General features: G+C 41.5%; 1 protein-coding gene across 1 annotated transcript; it reads right to left on the reverse strand.

Annotated features, from left to right (window-relative positions):
* Window positions 1-4763: 4763 nt before the first annotated feature.
* LOC104455646 (glycine--tRNA ligase, mitochondrial 1) lies at window positions 4764-10422 on the reverse strand. The gene is given in 11 exon segments (XM_039317851.1): window positions 4764-5292; window positions 5951-6368; window positions 6465-6545; window positions 6649-6726; window positions 7238-7359; window positions 7362-7415; window positions 7418-7463; window positions 7557-7754; window positions 8005-8158; window positions 8248-8600; window positions 8798-10422. Coding segments are annotated over 11 exon segments (2169 nt in total). The 5' UTR covers window positions 9188-10422; the 3' UTR covers window positions 4764-5017.
* Between the last annotated feature and the right edge of the window lie 7661 nt (window positions 10423-18083).

Raw genomic sequence — 18083 nt, forward strand, 5'->3', positions numbered from 1 at the left:
TTAACAACTATTGAGTAAAGTTCATTGCAAACCCGACTAGAAATTTTTCACTTGGTCCAAATGTCAAAAAGGAAAGCGATAGGAACCTCTAGCTGTACATAACTAGTTCTATCCTCCAACTTATTGGAATCACCTCTCCCAACAAGAATTAAGATCTGTCCAAGTAGACCCCGAGACGTATACTATTGCGTTCTTCCGATGATCGTGTACTTTTGTTCGAAATATTGGTACCCCCACCGATGCTCCAATCCCGGGAGGAACTATAACCTACAGTCCTCAATCACATCTTCGGCAAGCTCGTGTCTACAGATCACTCCCTGGCTACATTGGATCTATCGAATACAACTACAGGGAACTCAAAAGAGTCTTGTGTCAAGAAAATCATATCATTCTTGAAGAAGTATGGGAGTACTCAACACTTGTCCCATGGGACCACTGCGGCCTTGCACCTGAAGCTAGACAAGCACTCCAAGAATTCGATCAAGCACAAAACCAAGTAAGGACACCCCCATCATAAGAGTAAGAAATGGCAGACATTGACGATCCAGCACAGTCTTCCCAAGAATCCTATACTCAGGCATCCTATGTCGAATGGAGAGGCCCTCTTTCTCAAGACCCCTATGATCAAGGACTTTTATCCTTATCCCTTGAACAAGACCCCAGCTCGGTCTCCTATTATGCTCAAACTTCTAATTGGCCCCAGCCAGTAATGCTTGCCGAAACTCTAGGACCCTCCAGAACTATGAAGAAAGACCCCCCTCGGGCGAAATAAGCATGCGGAATGCTATCATGACATCACATAGAAGATCCACTCCAACTCACATCAGCAACACCCGCAGTCCTTCTAACGTTAGGCTTTCAGAGCTTGAATAACGCTACGAGGAAGAACATATTGGAAGGCATAGCTCTGATGATTCAGAATATGACTACAATTGCTAGGACGAGAGATAGACTTGTAGCAAATCACTGTAGTAATGTACTGTAGCATTAGGCTAAGAAAATCACTGTTCACGGTCACTGTTCATATCACCTAAAATAATTCCCGATCAAATTTTCCGGAACCATTGTCTATTTTAAGACCCGTGAATATGGTCTTTATTTCTTGTTACCTCTCAGCGCCTATAAATGGCGAGAATGATGTAATATGTTTGGTAGAATCTCTTGAAATGAAGTAGGTGTTCGTGAAAAATCCTCTCCATGCTCTTCTAAACACTTACTCTTCTTTAGCTTGGTAGGATCCTCTCTAAGGAATGCAGCTTGGCTGGTTAGAAATGTTACCATCTTGGGATCATTGAGTGTCTTTATACTTTGAACCAAATTCCTGGATAATTGCTGGCTAAAAGGCAGTCCCTAGAAGGCTTGAACAAAGGTTGGCCTGTTGTGGGATAGCATACTTGCTGCAATTGATCTGGTTATCCCTAATTCATATACTACCAGAACATCTTCGTGAGCGGTCTACGCTCGATAGACCTGACTCAGATCAAACCGCGATAGACCTTACTCCTCCTTCGGTCGAAGTCGGTGCCATGATACCCGATTTTTAGACGACGCATCGTAAAAGGTAAAACCTCAATATTAAGGTATCCGATCGCGACGGAACCCATTTCTCGAGAAAAAAAAAGTGTCATTTTATTTCTTTTTCATTGGCCCTTCATTTGTGATTAATTTTCTAGTCATTTTCATCAAAAACCCAAAAAGTGAGAGAGTTGATTTTTTACTCGACTTTTTGGTTAACCTATTGACCAAAAAACCAACCCCAGCAAAGGTTCCTAATTGGTCCCAATTTCACTTAGGCCATAACAAGTTTGCAAAAAAAAAAAAAAAAAAAAAAAAAGCAATGTTTTGATCATTAAATCAATCTTTTAATGATTAGTCGCCAAAGGGTTTGACCAAAACAATTGAAAATTATAAAAATCCACACGTCACCAGTTTTTTTGTCACTTAGGCCATAACGAGTTGTGCATAAATCAATTAAGAATCTCATTTTTTTTTTCAGTTTTATATTCAAAATCGGTCAAAAAAAATTACTTTCATATTTTTGTGCGGTTTCCTCTATAACATTTGATTTCACATGCACTCATTCGACCGATTTTGTGATTTAGTATGCCAAAGGGGTTCCAATCAATTATTCATGATTTAAGTGGTTTCACCCAAGATTAATTCATTTCCTTAATAATAATCTAAATTCGGGGTCAATTTTGGCAAATTGACATGGGAACTTTCCAATTTGATGAATATGGCAAACCCGAAGATGGCGAAATCAAGTTTACGTTTTCCAATCGAGCCGATTCGACTTGGCCCATTCTAGACTAGCATCCAATTGAAGTAATTAAGCTTCAATTTCACCAAACAATTTCAATTACAAATGTTAGCTTAGCTTGCGGCATCATTTTAATGGAAATTAACCCGATCAAGGCATTTTGCGCAAAATTATTCGCCCTAAGGTAATCCAATTGCATTCAACTTGATGCAATTCACATAAGAAAATTTCAATTTCATTTTAATTGGACAAATTCAGAAAATTAGAACAAAAATTAGGACTATGATTGAATTGGTTTAACTCGGGTCAACCTAATCCAACTAGGTCAAGCCGATTTTGACCGACGTTGACCAGCTGGTGGCCAAGTGTCATTTTCCAACCTTTTCATTAAGGACTTCATCTTGGCTATTGGATGTCACAACTCAACAGTCCATGCGACATAAATCCTAACCAATCACAATATTACCTAGCTTCTAAGCTTCTTTGATCTCATCTTGGGAGATCAAATCCTAGCCACTGATGAATTCAATGACTAGGATTCAACCTTGGCCCATGTATATAAGCTTTTCCCTCTAAAATTTGATAGGGCTCTCTCTCTCTCTCTCTCTCTCTCACGCACGCACGCACACACTTAGTGACAAAAGGGCCAAAGCCTACTTGGCTGCCCACCAGTTGATTGTCACCCCTTGCCACCCCACTCCAGGCGATCTCCGGTGTCCCCCTTCGCTGGTCGCATCCTTCGCCATTGGTGATCTTCGAAAGAAAGCCTTGGATCGGCGACCCAATTTTCTTCGGCTTCATCCCGTGCTCCGGATGATAGAGCAAACCACTAGCTTCCGATCCTCATCCAATGGTCGGTTGCGATTCCTTGGCGTTCCGGAGCTTGCGACGTCACTTGTTGACCTATCTTTGAGCTGTCCTTGGCCAAAGCTCATCCGATTCTAGCCGAATCATCATTGGCCACTCTCAACTTCTTTTGATCCTCATTCGTTGATTATTATAAGTTTGATTCGACTACCATCTCACTTTAGACATTGTGATTTGATCTGAATTGTTGCCGACCTATTCTAAGCAATCTCGAGTAGCTCATGGTGGCCGATTAAGTCAATCGAGCTTGGTGTTCGTCATAATCAATGTATAGTTCTCTAACACTCGAATTCGATGAAGCGAGATCACCTAAGGTGATCGAGGCTAGGATTCACTCTATAGATGATTATGCGTGCTTAGAAATAATTGTTAGATGAGTTGAATCGATTAAGGATTGATCGATTATTTGATGATGTATAATCATGTGTTTTGGAAATTCATAGGCATCTCTGGACTGTTCTGTTTCGAGTGATGATAGGAGCTCGAAAACGTCTTCATCTTCCAAAGATGTGCGCTAGACTTTTGAAGCATGCAAGTTGAGCTTCAAGTTGATATATTATGGCTCTAATGGGACATTGCTTTTTGAGTGGAACTTGCCTCGAAATATATGTCATGAATCTGAACAATTGTTGGCTTCCTCGTTTTTGAGCGACATTTGCAGATTCCCCATTTTTTTATAAATTTTTGTGACAAGAATTTAGAGTTGGTGCCTTCATGACTTTTACTCATCACATCTTGATCTATTTCGTGTAAAATTTTCAGAAAAAAATGAAAGTATTCCTGTAGGGAAAAAATGAAAGTATTCCTGTAGGTACGATTGACCTCAAAGTGAGTACTTTTGCTTGTGAAAATCGTTTTCCAGACCGACCTTCATGCGTTGCTCGATTTTTATAAAATCATACGTTTGAAATCTACAAACACATCCTTCATCAGATTTACTCATCATATCTCGATCTATTTGGTGTAGAATTTTTCGTAAAAAGGGGGGCGCGGGCGGCTCATTTGATCGGTACCATCGGTCTCACATTGTGTGTTTTTTTCCCCTGAAAATTGACTTTCTAGGTTGACCTTCACTAGTTGTCTGATTTCTATAAAATCGTGTGATATTTGTAGATTGTTTGTGGATCATTCAGATCTGCAAATCCGAATGAGCTTGGAGTGCCCTTCGCCATATCTATCAATTCACAAGATGAACATTGCAGAGACGGGGACAGCACAGATCGAGTTTGTATAAGCATGGCGAGATACTATCTGTTAACAAGTCCCTAATATTTTTCCTACTCCCGACGAGAATTTTCCCGGAAACAAACTCATAGGTCTCCTCCTCTGCATTGATCAAACTATGACCTGGTATGTTGCTAATTCTCCTATCTTTCGTCTAAATTTCAATCCGAGTTGTGCGGTTCCATTTACCAACTCCATCAATGTTACCCCATCAATGTTACCACGAGCACAAATAGATAGGCCGAGTTAAATGTTACGTGCGGCTTGATATCCAAGAGAGAAGGAGAGGAGGGGGCGAGAGGCTGAGAATTGGCAACCGACGGATAGCGTTTGGCGGAGCAACAGCCATGATGGTTGTAGCGATACGCACATCGGAGTACCTAGGGTTGTGATGTGGCAGATCTTGATGACAGGTAACTCGAAGCAGAGAAGTTCATAGATAAATATTTTCACCTTCTCAAGAGGCAGAATTTCCATGAAAAGTGTGCGATACGAAATCAGGGGAACAGCCCAACGTACATCCGCAACTTCCTGTTTGTTTTACCTACGACACCGTCTAAAATATCAACAGAAAAATAATATGAAGTACACCGTTTGTTTCCTACCTTGGATACCCCAAAATATGATAAACCGACAGCAAAGTAAGCAATGATATCCGTAACCCAATTACTCATTTTCTTCGGTAGATGCGGAAACTCCACCGTACATCATCCGTACATTGGACCAGGTCCTGTGCCCGTCAATCAATTCCTTCACAATTGAGACCACTTCCCCCACTCCAACTCGAACCTGATCTCTGCTGTCCCTCTCTCGTATGATCACATCAACTTGAGAATCGACAGTGATCGTGAAAGGCACACCATACTCATCGCATACCGCATATCTCTTCCCTATGGTGTTGCCTGTAACGAATCTCGCATCTCTCCTCCATGTGGGGATGCCTGTAAACATAGCCAGGTCAAAGTAGCAGAATATCCTCCAATGTAACTTTGGTGCTTGCACCAAGGACAGTAAATCTCGATCCAAATATGCAGCTCAATGACAAAACAAGTTCTTATCTGAGTCATTCGTGTAACATTCAGATCTGCAAAGCTGACTCCAGCATTAGCAGTTTCAACAAACCATAGCTCATATTTTAACAATAAAAAAGGGAACGTGGGAAGAGACGATGCCAACAAATGGAGCCGATCCTAGCATTAGGAAAATAAATAAATAAATAACACAATCTTCGAAAAACAAGCATTCAAACTCCTCTAGAAAATCCCCTAACATTGTGAATAGGACAAAATAGAGCGATCGACCCATAGTATTCATGTAGCCACATATGGAAAGGAAAAGCTTCAGAAATCATAGCTCTGTTTAAGAAAGAATAAGCAAAGAGGATAAGGTTGTCTGTCAAACTTTGCAGCTGAGCATGAGAATAAATGAAAAGAGCTTCAAGGATGCAGGCATTCGCATTCGCCCCCCTCGATAAAATCCCCCTTCTATGGTGAGCAAAGAAAACAGAGTGACCAAGATATGAGCTTCATGCAAATATGCACAAGAGAAACTCATTTTACACAAAAAATTAAGAACCTAAATTCTATACTGGATAAGTACCTATGTCAATCTTGTGCGGAACACGAGCATCAGTCCGGTATTTGCCTGTCAGTGATTCGCTAATCAGTTGAGCAACTGACTCATACTCTGGCTTCTGTATCAATGGCAAAATGGTACATTTGATAGGTGCTACGAATGGAGGGAAGCGCAACACATTTAGTTGTTCATCTCCCGCTTTGCTGGGCCTTGTATAGAAAGAATGCTCAAATAGGCAGTATATTATGCGTCCCATGCCAAAAGACGATTTAATAACAGACGGCGTAAAAACCCTCCAATCTTCCTTTATCTTCTGCTTCGAAATATTGACCATGTTATCCTTGATTATTACACTCTTCCCCATCGTGCTTACCAGAAATTCCGCCTCTCCTTTGGATTCTAAAGCAGCCTTCAACCGCAAAGCTTCCTCTTCACCCATTGCCTGGTGTTAACGGGACAAATGCAAGCATAGAGTAAATCAAGAGATTCCTAATATACTCAGCAAAAGAGCAAAAACCGAGGAACCTCCAGCGTATACCTCCAGAACTTCAACCACCATCTTTTGGTTTCCCCTAAAGGCAAGACCTAGTTCCTTCTTGTTTGGAACAATTACCAGTTTCTGCATTGATACTTCGATTAGTTGAGTCACGATAAGAAACTCGAGGATTCACAAATGAAGGGCAGAAACCTGCCCCATGAAGCTAACTAGCCTGAAGAATTACCTCCACTTCTCTAGGTTCAGCAACTTTTTTACGGGCAACAAAAGCCGCTCCACATTTCTTCTGTGCTCCACAGTTCTTCTGTCAAACGATAACAATCATCACTCCGACTAGATGCCTCTTTAATTAACAGAACATGTACATCTCCAAACTTTCTCTCATCCAGTTTTCAACCCCCTCAAAATGTGCCGGATAATGTTTTGCTTCAAACGGTATATTAGACAAAAGAATATGATTGTGCGACAACGGATAACACGTGTCATCCATCAAATCGTTGCCACACAGGACAGGTTAAAAAGAGAACCTGTGCAATGTAACAAAACCACACCTTGCTATACAGAGATCAAAAGAAGTTATTTGGATAAAATAAAAATAATTATGACTCACATTCCATAACCTCGCTTCTGCTACCTATAAATTAGAAACAGGATGAAGAGTTCTAGAAGGATTTCAAAAGACTCGAGAGGACCTCATGATAAATCATTTCAATTATCGAGATCACACGAGATGCAGCTGTTTCTTTCAGTATTCCGGAACGGGCCCCTTCTTGGGGAAAAAAAAAAATTTTAAAAGAAGGCAACATAACTCTTACCACCGTAAATGATTGGAACTCATATGTTGACCCATCTGAAGTAAGAACACACTCAATCCAACCATAGGAACACTCAATTTCAGCATCCCAACAATCTGCTCCACAGAGAGCCATTTCGTTAAAAGACGCTGCCTAAACCGCAAGCGATCCTTGTCTATCCCGAGGTGAGTTAAAAAAGATATACTCTCCCAATGAAGTAGCCGAGAGTCTCATTGTTAACAGTTCCCTGTAAATAAACATATTGAAATTTGTGAGACTCAAAGTGAAAGTGAACAAGTTAGGGAAGAAAAATCGAGTCCAAAAGATGATTCAAGCAAACCTTTGAAACTGCTTCGCCAAGCCGAGTTTTAATAGCTGCTTGGCCAGAAATTTGTTGTTCCCTGGAGAGCATAAACAATTCCAGATCTGCAACTCGAGAAAACTTTGGATGGGATTTATCTTCGGGATCGACAAAATGCTCGATCTCAGCAAGAATGAACTTACGAAATCTATAAAAACCTAGGCCATGGTGAGGAACCTGCACATGTGAAAAGCTTTAGAATCAATGGTGGATTAAATATAAGGACATGATGAAGATGATGACAATACGTCTACTATGGAGACCACGTCTTAAGCCCATTTTGAATACCATGACAAATCAAATCTTACATGTAAAGCAGTCTTAAGACAGGTTATGCTATGAAATAGTATCAAAGCAGAGATCGTGGATACAACCCAAGCATGCGAACATGCATAATTTAGAATGATCAGGGAGAACGATGCACAACCTCATGACACACACCATTCCCAAGCTGCTCAACAGCAAAGGGGAGTTTAAAGTTGTTACATCGAAGGAGGGCTTTGAAACATTTGGCAGAACGAAGAATGCCTAGTGCACTTTTAGGTGACTTGCGCCTGCAGTAGATTGAAGAAAAAATTAACCTAAGACATAAAAAAATAAAAAATAATAATAATAGTAATTCACAAAACATGCACTATTGGCATGACAGCGCCACATCTATTGGTGGTACTTACTTAAGGAGCAAAAAACCAGTGGACGGATGGGATCAGAGAGAGGATTTTTGGTGTGTGGAGCCGTGACACCATATTTTTTTATCTTGGCATGCACTTCAGGAACAGAGAGACGACGCAAAGTTGCAAGTACATGCTTGAGTTCGGCAGCCTTCTCTGCACTAATGCCCAAATCCTTTTGGAGCTCCTCATTACAAAAATCTTCAAGCACATGGTGAGCTCGATAGCAAGCCCCAGTTTTCACATCCTTCACCAGAAGATCGCCAAAACTCTCCACGACGTCCCACGCTTTAAGGGGATACTCCGTGAGGAAACAGACTTGAGGGAACATATCCTCCTCGAGACGAAAATGCTAATAATAAAAATAAAAAGATTAACATGCTTCTGTTCTTTCTTTTTGTCAGACCCAGAGAAACTTGATAGTGGAGCAAATAGATTTTCTTCGTCCAGATAATAGTCAAGCAATATTTAAAGATCATCATCTAATCTTCGCAGCAGAACCCTCTTTCAACTACGATCGCGACAATTCAACTCAAATCCACGACAAACCTCACGCCAGAAGGTGAAGACGTTGGAATTGACTCCGAAGTGGTCAAAGTCGGACGAGGGAAGGTAGAACCGGCGGCTCCCCGGCGTGTTGATGACCCGCACACGTTCCGCCTCCCTCGTGAGGGGGACGTCGCCGGCGCCGGACACGCCGTCTTGGACCTGCCTCTCGATGCTGGCCTCATCGATCTCGAGGTCGTTCAGAACCGCGTTGGCGGCGCCGATCTCCGGCTTCGGCGCCCTGCTGGCCTGCTTGTGGGCGAGGGCCTTCAGGAGCGCGTCCTCGGAGCGGTCCGACAAGGTAAAGGCCGGGGAAGGAGGGAGAGAGGAGGCGCGACATGGAGAGAAGGAGAACCAAGGGAAGTTCGACGAGGCGAGCTGGCGAGGAGCCATGACGGAGAAGTCGATGGTGCTGGTGTTAGGGTTTCTGGAAATCGTCGCCACCGACCCCTTATCTCTACCTTCCTTTTTCGTCCGGACCAGGGCCAATTTAACAAGCCCATCAAACTTGTCCAGAGCCCAAAACACTAAGCCCAAATTCTCCCATTTCCAAGGCCGGATCAAACCCAGAATCAAAGTCCAGACTAAACCCAAGCTCGTAAAACCTATTTCGCCCAAAAATAATTAAGCTTGACCCAGCCCATATCTTCCCCTCCCGCCTATTCCTCTTTCCTTCTAGTCCTCTTCCTCGCGTTGCCCTGGGACCAACCACGTCCACTAAACCCAAAACGACAAAACGCCAACCATCCTATATTAATAAATCAAGTTTCACCCGATCCTACTGGATACTCTATTCTTAGAATACCAGCACGCTTGTATTTGCACTGTCCAAACCATTCTAAATGCTGGGATGATCTTTGTAACTCTTGTCCCGAATTTCAATTTTGCTCTTTCACATACTCAGTTGCTCTCCTTTCTAAAGGTTCAGATTCATCTCATTAGAGCACATCCGACTGCTTACTCTGTTGCAGCAACATTCCACTACCAAATGGTTATCGTGTGCAAAAAACATGCCCTTGATCTTAATTTTCATAATGGGAACGAAGAAGTCAGGTTCATCTCTATGCAAAATGATCAAGCTTTCCCGCATTCATGTCTTCAAGAAAATTCCTAAAGAAAAGCTAGCCAAGCTGCTTCCAGAAACTTGGATCACTAGCCATGAAAAGCTACACCAGAACAACAAACCTCTCTAGTCCTTAGATTCTTAATTCGTGAGGAGAAAGGATGATACTATTGCCATCAAATTTTGCAAAGAAAAAGAAGAAAGCCCTTCCATCTTTCTAACGTTGTTCATGATGAAGCCTTGTGTCCTAGAGTCAATCTCCGAGCCAAATCCAAAAAAACTTGTCAAATACTTCCATAGCAATAGAAATCCTGTCCATTATTATAAAGACTGTTATGGTCATTTCTTTCGGAATCCTTTCTATCAATGTTCTCATTGCACAAATTCTCCTCATGAAGTAGACCCAGTTACAAGACCCAAGCGAAAAACCCGAAAGGCTACAGATGGCTTGTACCGAAGGTATTTGAACTCAGATTCTTCTGTTGATACCCTTGGTGAATGTGATAAGTTCCGGTTCATGATTTCTTATGCCCCATCACCACCGCCTGCTTACAAAGCATCCCCGCCATCAACTTCAGCTTTACCGCCTTCACCTCCTTCTTCACCACCCCATAAAAAGCCAGCCGTCTCCCCATTCTACAAACCAATCCTAAAATGGGCAAAGAAGAATTCATACCCACTCGAACTTCCAAGTGATGCACCACCTAGCCAAGACACTCAGAAAAATGCTAACCCTTCAATTTCCATGTTCCAAGACGCAAATTTTTTTTTTAGGGAAAGCTCTAAACTCTATTTTCCCACTACTGAAGAATTCATTGATTCTCAAGGGAGATATTGCCACATTCCAAAACTCACTGCTCCCACTAATGTGGACGAACATGGAAGGCAAAGGAGAACTCCTATTGCGGAGGCTGTTCTAAGTTGGCAATCAGAGACTCTTGCGACGCACGACAATACTTTCAGACAATTGATTCTAAAATTAGTGAAATATGGCAATGTCACACCCCAAAACTACAAAGAATGGGGATGGCACGGCCGTCCTTCCACACGAAGGACGCATCCTCAAAAACAACCAACAACCTGACATCAATTATATATATCTCAAACTATATATATACATATCAGATAAACCAGCAAATTGGTTCTATAATCCACCAAAAAGATGTATACATTTAGAACTCAGACAATCCAACCACTAGCAAGGATCTTGTGCACCACTTCCATAAGCCATACCAAAAAAAAAAAAAAAAAAAAAAAGAACTCCTTAAAAGTTTCCCACCGACGGCGCTCTCGCTCTATTCGCCGCTAACCGAGGAACCTAAAAAGATTAAAGGAGGAGTGGAATGAGCAACAACAGCTCAGTGAATAGTACATATCTTCCATTAAGGTGGGGAGATCGCAATACTCGATTCTTTCATGCCACTACTATCCAAAGAAGACAACGTAATCATATTTCCATATTGCGAGATAATTGTCGCGACCTGACTTTCGCCGCCCCCTCGAAATGTGTCCAAGGTGGGAAAAGTCGGGTTTAAGGGTACTTGATCTCGAGATCGCGAGCTCTCCCAAGCTCGTACCCCGCGTGACAGTAGGTTGTCGCGATCCATACCCACATAAGCGATACACCTAAAAAAGAGAGTCGAATGTGGATATCGAATTTAAGGGTACTTTTACCATGGTAGCCCTCTCGATAGTACGCTCCACCCATTAGGATGGCATCACTTCATCCTTTGGGCTACCCCTACATCGAGTATGCTAAACCATAGTGAGTTTCATCGAAACTCATACCCCGCGTGACAACGGATTTATTTATACGATCTACTTATTTATGACAACCTAAAAATAGACAGGAGTCGCCACTAGCCTCATCTTTGGGGGTTGGCTAGAAACCCAATCGAGGGTCGGGAGTGTTCCCTCGATTCCTACGCAACCAGATATCCAGGTTCGGGGACTTGGGTTACGCTAATATTGCTATTAACGCCCTTTCGGTACCTAAACAGTATGTTGTGTTTTTCCTAACATGTCCATGCATTTCTTTTTATATTTTCAGGATCATCAATTCCTATACTAAGTGATCATGCGTGGTTGATCATTTTCATTCAATTCTATTTCTAAAAAATGAAAAGAAAACAATCAATGAAATTGAAAGTACAAGATATGAAGTAAACAATCAAGAGAAATCAGTAAACCTAATCATGCAATTCTAAAGAATATAAAAGAGAAAACAATCGAGAAAGAAAGGAAACCCGCAACTCGTCGGGCTTTATACAATGCATAAAACCCGAGACATATGTCGGGAAAATGAGCATTACATGAAAATGGTCGGAATGGACATCGACCTTCACCCTCTTCATGCCTTCTCCATCTTCGAGATCTTAATCTAAATCTAATCTAAGAAAACCCATAACTAGGTGCGTACAAATAAAAGAAACAATCAAACACATCAAGCAACCAAAAAACAATACATCATATCAAAATCAATTGTTTAAAAGAAGTACAATACGGAATCAAGTTTCGAGTGATATCCTAAAGTTCAGCATTGATATGTGTCACACCAAAACCATTCATCAAATGATCACATGCAAGACACATAATATGACAGACATCCAAGTCATATAACCTTGGTTCTCAATTAATCAAGCAAATGAATTAGGTGACAAAAGATCATTCACAAAACAATATGCATCATTGAACGTGTTCATGCTACATGTATATCCATCTAATCAATGCTTAATCCTCAAATTTCAGCATGCAATTAGAATTGTAAAAGAGCACATGAGACTATAAATTGTGATTATTTGATGACAAATCGTCATGAATTGAAGCTATATCTTCTCACAAGCACGTATGAGTCTACTTGATCAAAATGGCATCAATACATAACCAAACTAGCCTCAAGTAAAGCCATTTGTATAAGTGGTCGAGATCAGATTATAACAAGCGGAACACATCAGCAGATTAGTGCTCTTTGCAAGAAGCATCAGGCAGGGCAAATGGTGGCCAAATCGCACGTATTATATGTCTATGAATCGCTTGAAAAGTCTATTGCAAATATCTAGAAGACATTAAACCCTAATAACATCATCTACCAGCTTAGTCCAGTTAAAACAGAAAATCACAGTAAGTCGAACAGCAAATCATTCTAAAACAATTACTGCAGAATCAACAGACTTTGTAAGTGTTTTTGAGCGACCAAATGACATCTGTTATGGGCATGCGACATATCAAATCGAAGCTTGAGAAGTCTATTCTATATGTCTAGAAGGGCTCGAGGTCAAAAAAACTCGTCTAACACCTAGTTTTAGTCAAAACAGTAAGTGACAGATCAGGTATACGAAATTCCATATCAGAGTAGAACATAACAATTTTCCAGAATTACTTCCTAACTTTTAAAGAAGATTTCACGTGGCTAATGATGTCGGATCATGGTGTATTATAGCTCGTTGGAAAGCTAGTCGAACCATCTTCAAATCTCATGAAGGCATCAAACACAGAAAACCACAGCAACCGGCTCGTATCGGGTCATTTGCAAAAAAAAATCATCCGAAACAGGGCACAAGTCAGAACGAATTTCCAGAAATTGGTGCTAAATGCCAATACATGCCAAGGAAAACTGACAGCCACATTACAATACAAAAAGCCAGGAAGGAAGGTTTTCATAAACCCACAAAGAATTCAGTACAAAAAAAATGAACTCAGCAAGAGTTAATTCAACGCTAGTCCATCAATAATTCGTACATTTCATTAATGGAAATGCAGTACACAACTCCAGCCACTATTCTTTTGCAAACAACGAATGAATGATTACTCTTATCTTTTGCGGACCATGGGAAAACTTATTTCATCAATGGTTCAGTTTCAGACATGAATCAATTACATCTACCGATCTAACTTGAGCATTTCATCGAGCAGAAAGTAGGCATCTTGGCCATGAGTCCAAAATGCAATAGCCAAACACGAAAGCACAACCAAACTATCACAACAACAATATTACAGGCTCAGATTACCCAACGAACTTCGATAATAGGTAAGTTTTTCATAAACAGAAATCAGAATCCTCAGTCACTGTTCAACACAATGAATATCCGGATATGGAAGATGAATTTATGTTCAACGTACCTTGAATGAAGCGGCGAAGGATCGTAAGTCGTCGCTGCCGTCGACGCTGTCTGAACTCTAAACTCCAAGCTCCTCGACCGGCCGTTCCAGCAAGTCAAATCCGGCGCGCAAGACAGAGCCGAGAGAAAATGTTCGAGTCAGAGGGAGAGACTGGGAGAGAGAAACCAGAGGCCAAAAATTTAACGGATCGAGAGAGAAAGAGGGCTCACCGTTTTGGTGAGTTCGATCCAGAGACTAACTCGGTTAAACATCATCGTCGCCGATCCGCCCAACCTCTGGCAAGCTTCTGCACTAGAGGACCGAGGGCCGAACGTTCGCTCGCTCCGAGGCGAGCAAGCGGTTGATAACGAACGGAAGAGGTCGAATCAAGCTCTACCGCTGCTCCCGTCGCTCCAATCGCACACCGACGGAGGAAAACCCTAGCCTTGATTGAACCAACCAAGAATCAACTTCCAGAGATGTCCGCTTTTCAACGATGATGAAGCCACTCTTCGATCCCGCTTCAGGAATCACCGGACGTTGAGAATATCAAGTTCGATTCCGGTACGAGAGTTGTTCAACGCCGATCTTCAGATTCTCTTTTGCTGGAACAGAACACCAGCAACCTCTAATGGCCGAACAACCACGTCTGATGGCTGAATCAATAAGCGGCCAATCCTCCATTCTCCTTCGGTGAGAAGAAGTCCATGCTCGAATGAAACAAAACCAGAAAAAGAAAGCCCCAATCGAGAGAATTGCAGAGAGGATTTTTTGAAAAAATTCTGCTCGAGAGAGAATGAGTGGGTGGAGAGGGAGAGTCCGTGTGAGGAGAGAGAGTCTTCCCTCCGAACTTTTTTGAGCCCAGAGCGTCCGTTCCTTTTATATTTTTTATTTTTTCTTATTTCTTATATTCTTTTTTTCTTTTGTTTTCTTTTCATTTTCATTATTTCTTATATTCTTTTTTTCTTTTTGTTTTCTTTTTCTTTCTTTTTTTCTTCTTCTCTGTTTTTTTCTTTTCTTTTCTTTTCTTTTATATTTTCTTTTTCTTGGCTCTTTATTTATTTTTTGTATTTTTGCAAAATGGATGATTAAAATGTCAAAAAATTTCGGGTGTCAACAATAATCATCAACAATGGATTCGAGATCCCGACCAGCTTCAACAAATGACTACAGATTACTTTTCACTCCTATATACAACCTCCTGATCCCGTTGTTATGAACAGATTCTACAAAGAATGTCCACAAATGGTTACCACAGAAATGAACAACATGCTTCTAGCACAGGTAACAATGGAAGAAGTAACCGAGGCCACTTTTCAATTAAGTGCTTCAAAAGCCCCGGGTCCCGATGGTTTGACTGGTATATTCTATCAATCTCATTGGGAGGTTCTTAAGGAAGACATTTATCGGGCGAGTTCAGTCTTTTTTCACTTACGATCATTGCGGTGGACTTAAATAGAACTGTTATAACGTTGATCCCCAAAACTCCCAACCCAGAATGCTTGGACCAATATCGACCTATTAGCTTGTGCAACTATGCTTATAAAAATTTTTCTAAAGTACTTGCTAACAGGTTAAAACCCTTACTGCCTGCTTTAATTTCCGAGGAACAAAGTGCTTTTGTTGCTTGGAAGAGAAAGATTCAAGATAATGTTCTTATCGTACAAGAGGTTATTCATCAGATCAAAACTAGGAAAAGAAAACGTCATTTTCAAGCGGTGCTCAAAGTTGATATGCAGAAGGCCTATGATCGCATCGAATGGGATTTTCTTCAAGATTATCTACTACGTCTAGGCTTTCAGTCTCATTGGGTACAGCTAATCATGCAGTGCATTTCAACTACAACCTTATGTGTTAAACTGAATGGTGATTATCTTCGAGCTTTCATCCTACCAAAGGGCTTAGGCAAGGTGATCCCTTATCCCCTTACTTATTCATTCTCATTGCTAATCTCCTATCACTTCTTATTCGGAATGCTATCGACACGGGCTTACTCAAAGGCATCAAATTGAATCAATGGTGTCCCACTTTATCTCATTTATTCTTCGCTGATGATGCTGTGTTTTTTCTCGATGGTACCTTGATGGAGTGCCAGAATCTATCTAACATCCTAAATCGTATTGTTCGGCCACCGGACAAGCTATAAATCGAAACAAATCTGAATTTTCTTTAGTCCATCTTGTCCTATGTCACTACAAGAGAATTTGGCAAGAGAATTAAGGGTGCCTATTTTGCAGCAATGTGGTAAATACCTAGGGATACCTACTGATTGGGGCAGCTCTAAAAGAGATATGTTTTCTTGGATTCTGACTAGAGTTCAATTGAAACTAGAGGGGTGGAAGGAGAAGCTTATATCTAAGGGTGGGAAGGAAGTTATGCTCAAAACAGTGATTCAATCTATTCCACAATATGCCATGTCTTTTTAAGATTCCTAGATCCTTATGTAAAATCATAGAACAAATGGATGGCTAAATTTTGGTGAAACAATGACACAAGTAAAGCTGGAATTCATTGGCAATGTTGGGAACGACTACAGAAATGGAAGGAGGAAGGGGGTTTAGGCTTCAGAGATTTAATCAGCTTTAATGAAGCCATGCTTGGTAAGCAAGCATGGCGTATTATTCACCAACCGTTCTCATTGTGGGCCAAGATCTTTAAAGGATTATATTTTCATGCATCCACCTTTATTAAAGCTGTCAAGGGCTCCCGCCCATCATGGGGCTGGCAGAGCCTCTTGAGTGGAAGAGCAACTATCTTACCCAACATCTGTTCGTCAGTAGGGGATGGTAAATGCATCAGTATCAGAGAAGATAGATGGCTACCCATGGGTATTCTAGGTGGACCAAAGGCCCAAGAAGAACCCCTCCTAGTAGCTGATCTTATTGATCAGTCTACCGGCTCATGGAAAATAGACTTATTACACAGATTCTTCGACCTGCCAATAATTCAAGAAATCACAGACATTCAGATTAGACCAACTTTTACCAAGGATGCACTCATTTGGACAGCTACAAAACAGGGTATGTATACTGTAAAATCAGCATACCATGCACTTACACAGACTAAATCAAGTGGACTAACAGCTAGTGCTTCTATTTCATACCACACTCCTACCTGGCTTTGGCGAAATCTCTGGAGGATGCCTGCAGCTCCTAAGATCCGTATATTCCTCTGGTCAATTTGCAACGACTCCATTGCTACGAGATATAACCTACATCAAAGGCACATTATAGACAGTCCTTGTTGCCCAATATGTAAAAAACAAATTCCAGAAACTTTAGAACATTTGTTTTTACTCTGTTCGTGGACAAATTAGGTCTGGTCGCACTCCCAGATTGGCATATCAATTGATCCTCATCACATACAGAGGCTGGACTTATGGCTTGTATCCACAGTACGGGATGGTAACCAATTACCTCGACTCGCGCTGATATCCCATGTCTTGTGGCAGATTTGGCGGGCTCGGAACGGATTCCTCTTCAGAGGTAAATCTCCTAATCCGACCCTTGTCGTTGAAGCAGCTCTAACTCAAACCCAAGTAGATTGATTGTCTTCGCCGTTTAGAGCACATCAGAAGCCCTCAATCACACAAATGGGGCATCTCTGGCGTCCCCCAGATCCTGGCACACTGAAGATTAATATAGACGGATCTCATCACCAAGGCGAATCAAGGCGTGTGCTAGTATCTCGGGGATAACCGTGGGCTGACTTACTGATATTTTCGCAGAAAGAGTAGCAGCATCCTCCGCTCTGCAGGTTGAGATCCAAGCCCTATCCTTAACACTTCAACATCTTTTGGATAAGGGTCTCCAACACGCAACACTCTTCGTCGAATCTGATAACCTATCCTTGGTGGAAGCACTGAATCGAAGAGCGCAGCCACCATGGCCGGATCGTGCTCTACTCTCAGAGGCAGCTTTTTTGTTATCTCTCTTCCCCAACCTTTCGCTAGGGTTTTGCCCTAGGGCGGCGAATACGGTTGCTGACTGGGCCTGTAAAGCCCATAATAGAAATCCTACGATTAGCTTAGTCCCTTTTCATCCGCCCCTTCCTCTATTGAACATGTTATGTGCGGATGCTATTGCAGCTAGTTGTACGGATTTCTCTTATTAATATATGTTGATGTTT

Source organism: Eucalyptus grandis, chromosome 7, assembly GCF_016545825.1.
Source record: "Eucalyptus grandis isolate ANBG69807.140 chromosome 7, ASM1654582v1, whole genome shotgun sequence".
In the NCBI taxonomy this organism is placed as follows: domain Eukaryota; kingdom Viridiplantae; phylum Streptophyta; class Magnoliopsida; order Myrtales; family Myrtaceae; genus Eucalyptus; species Eucalyptus grandis.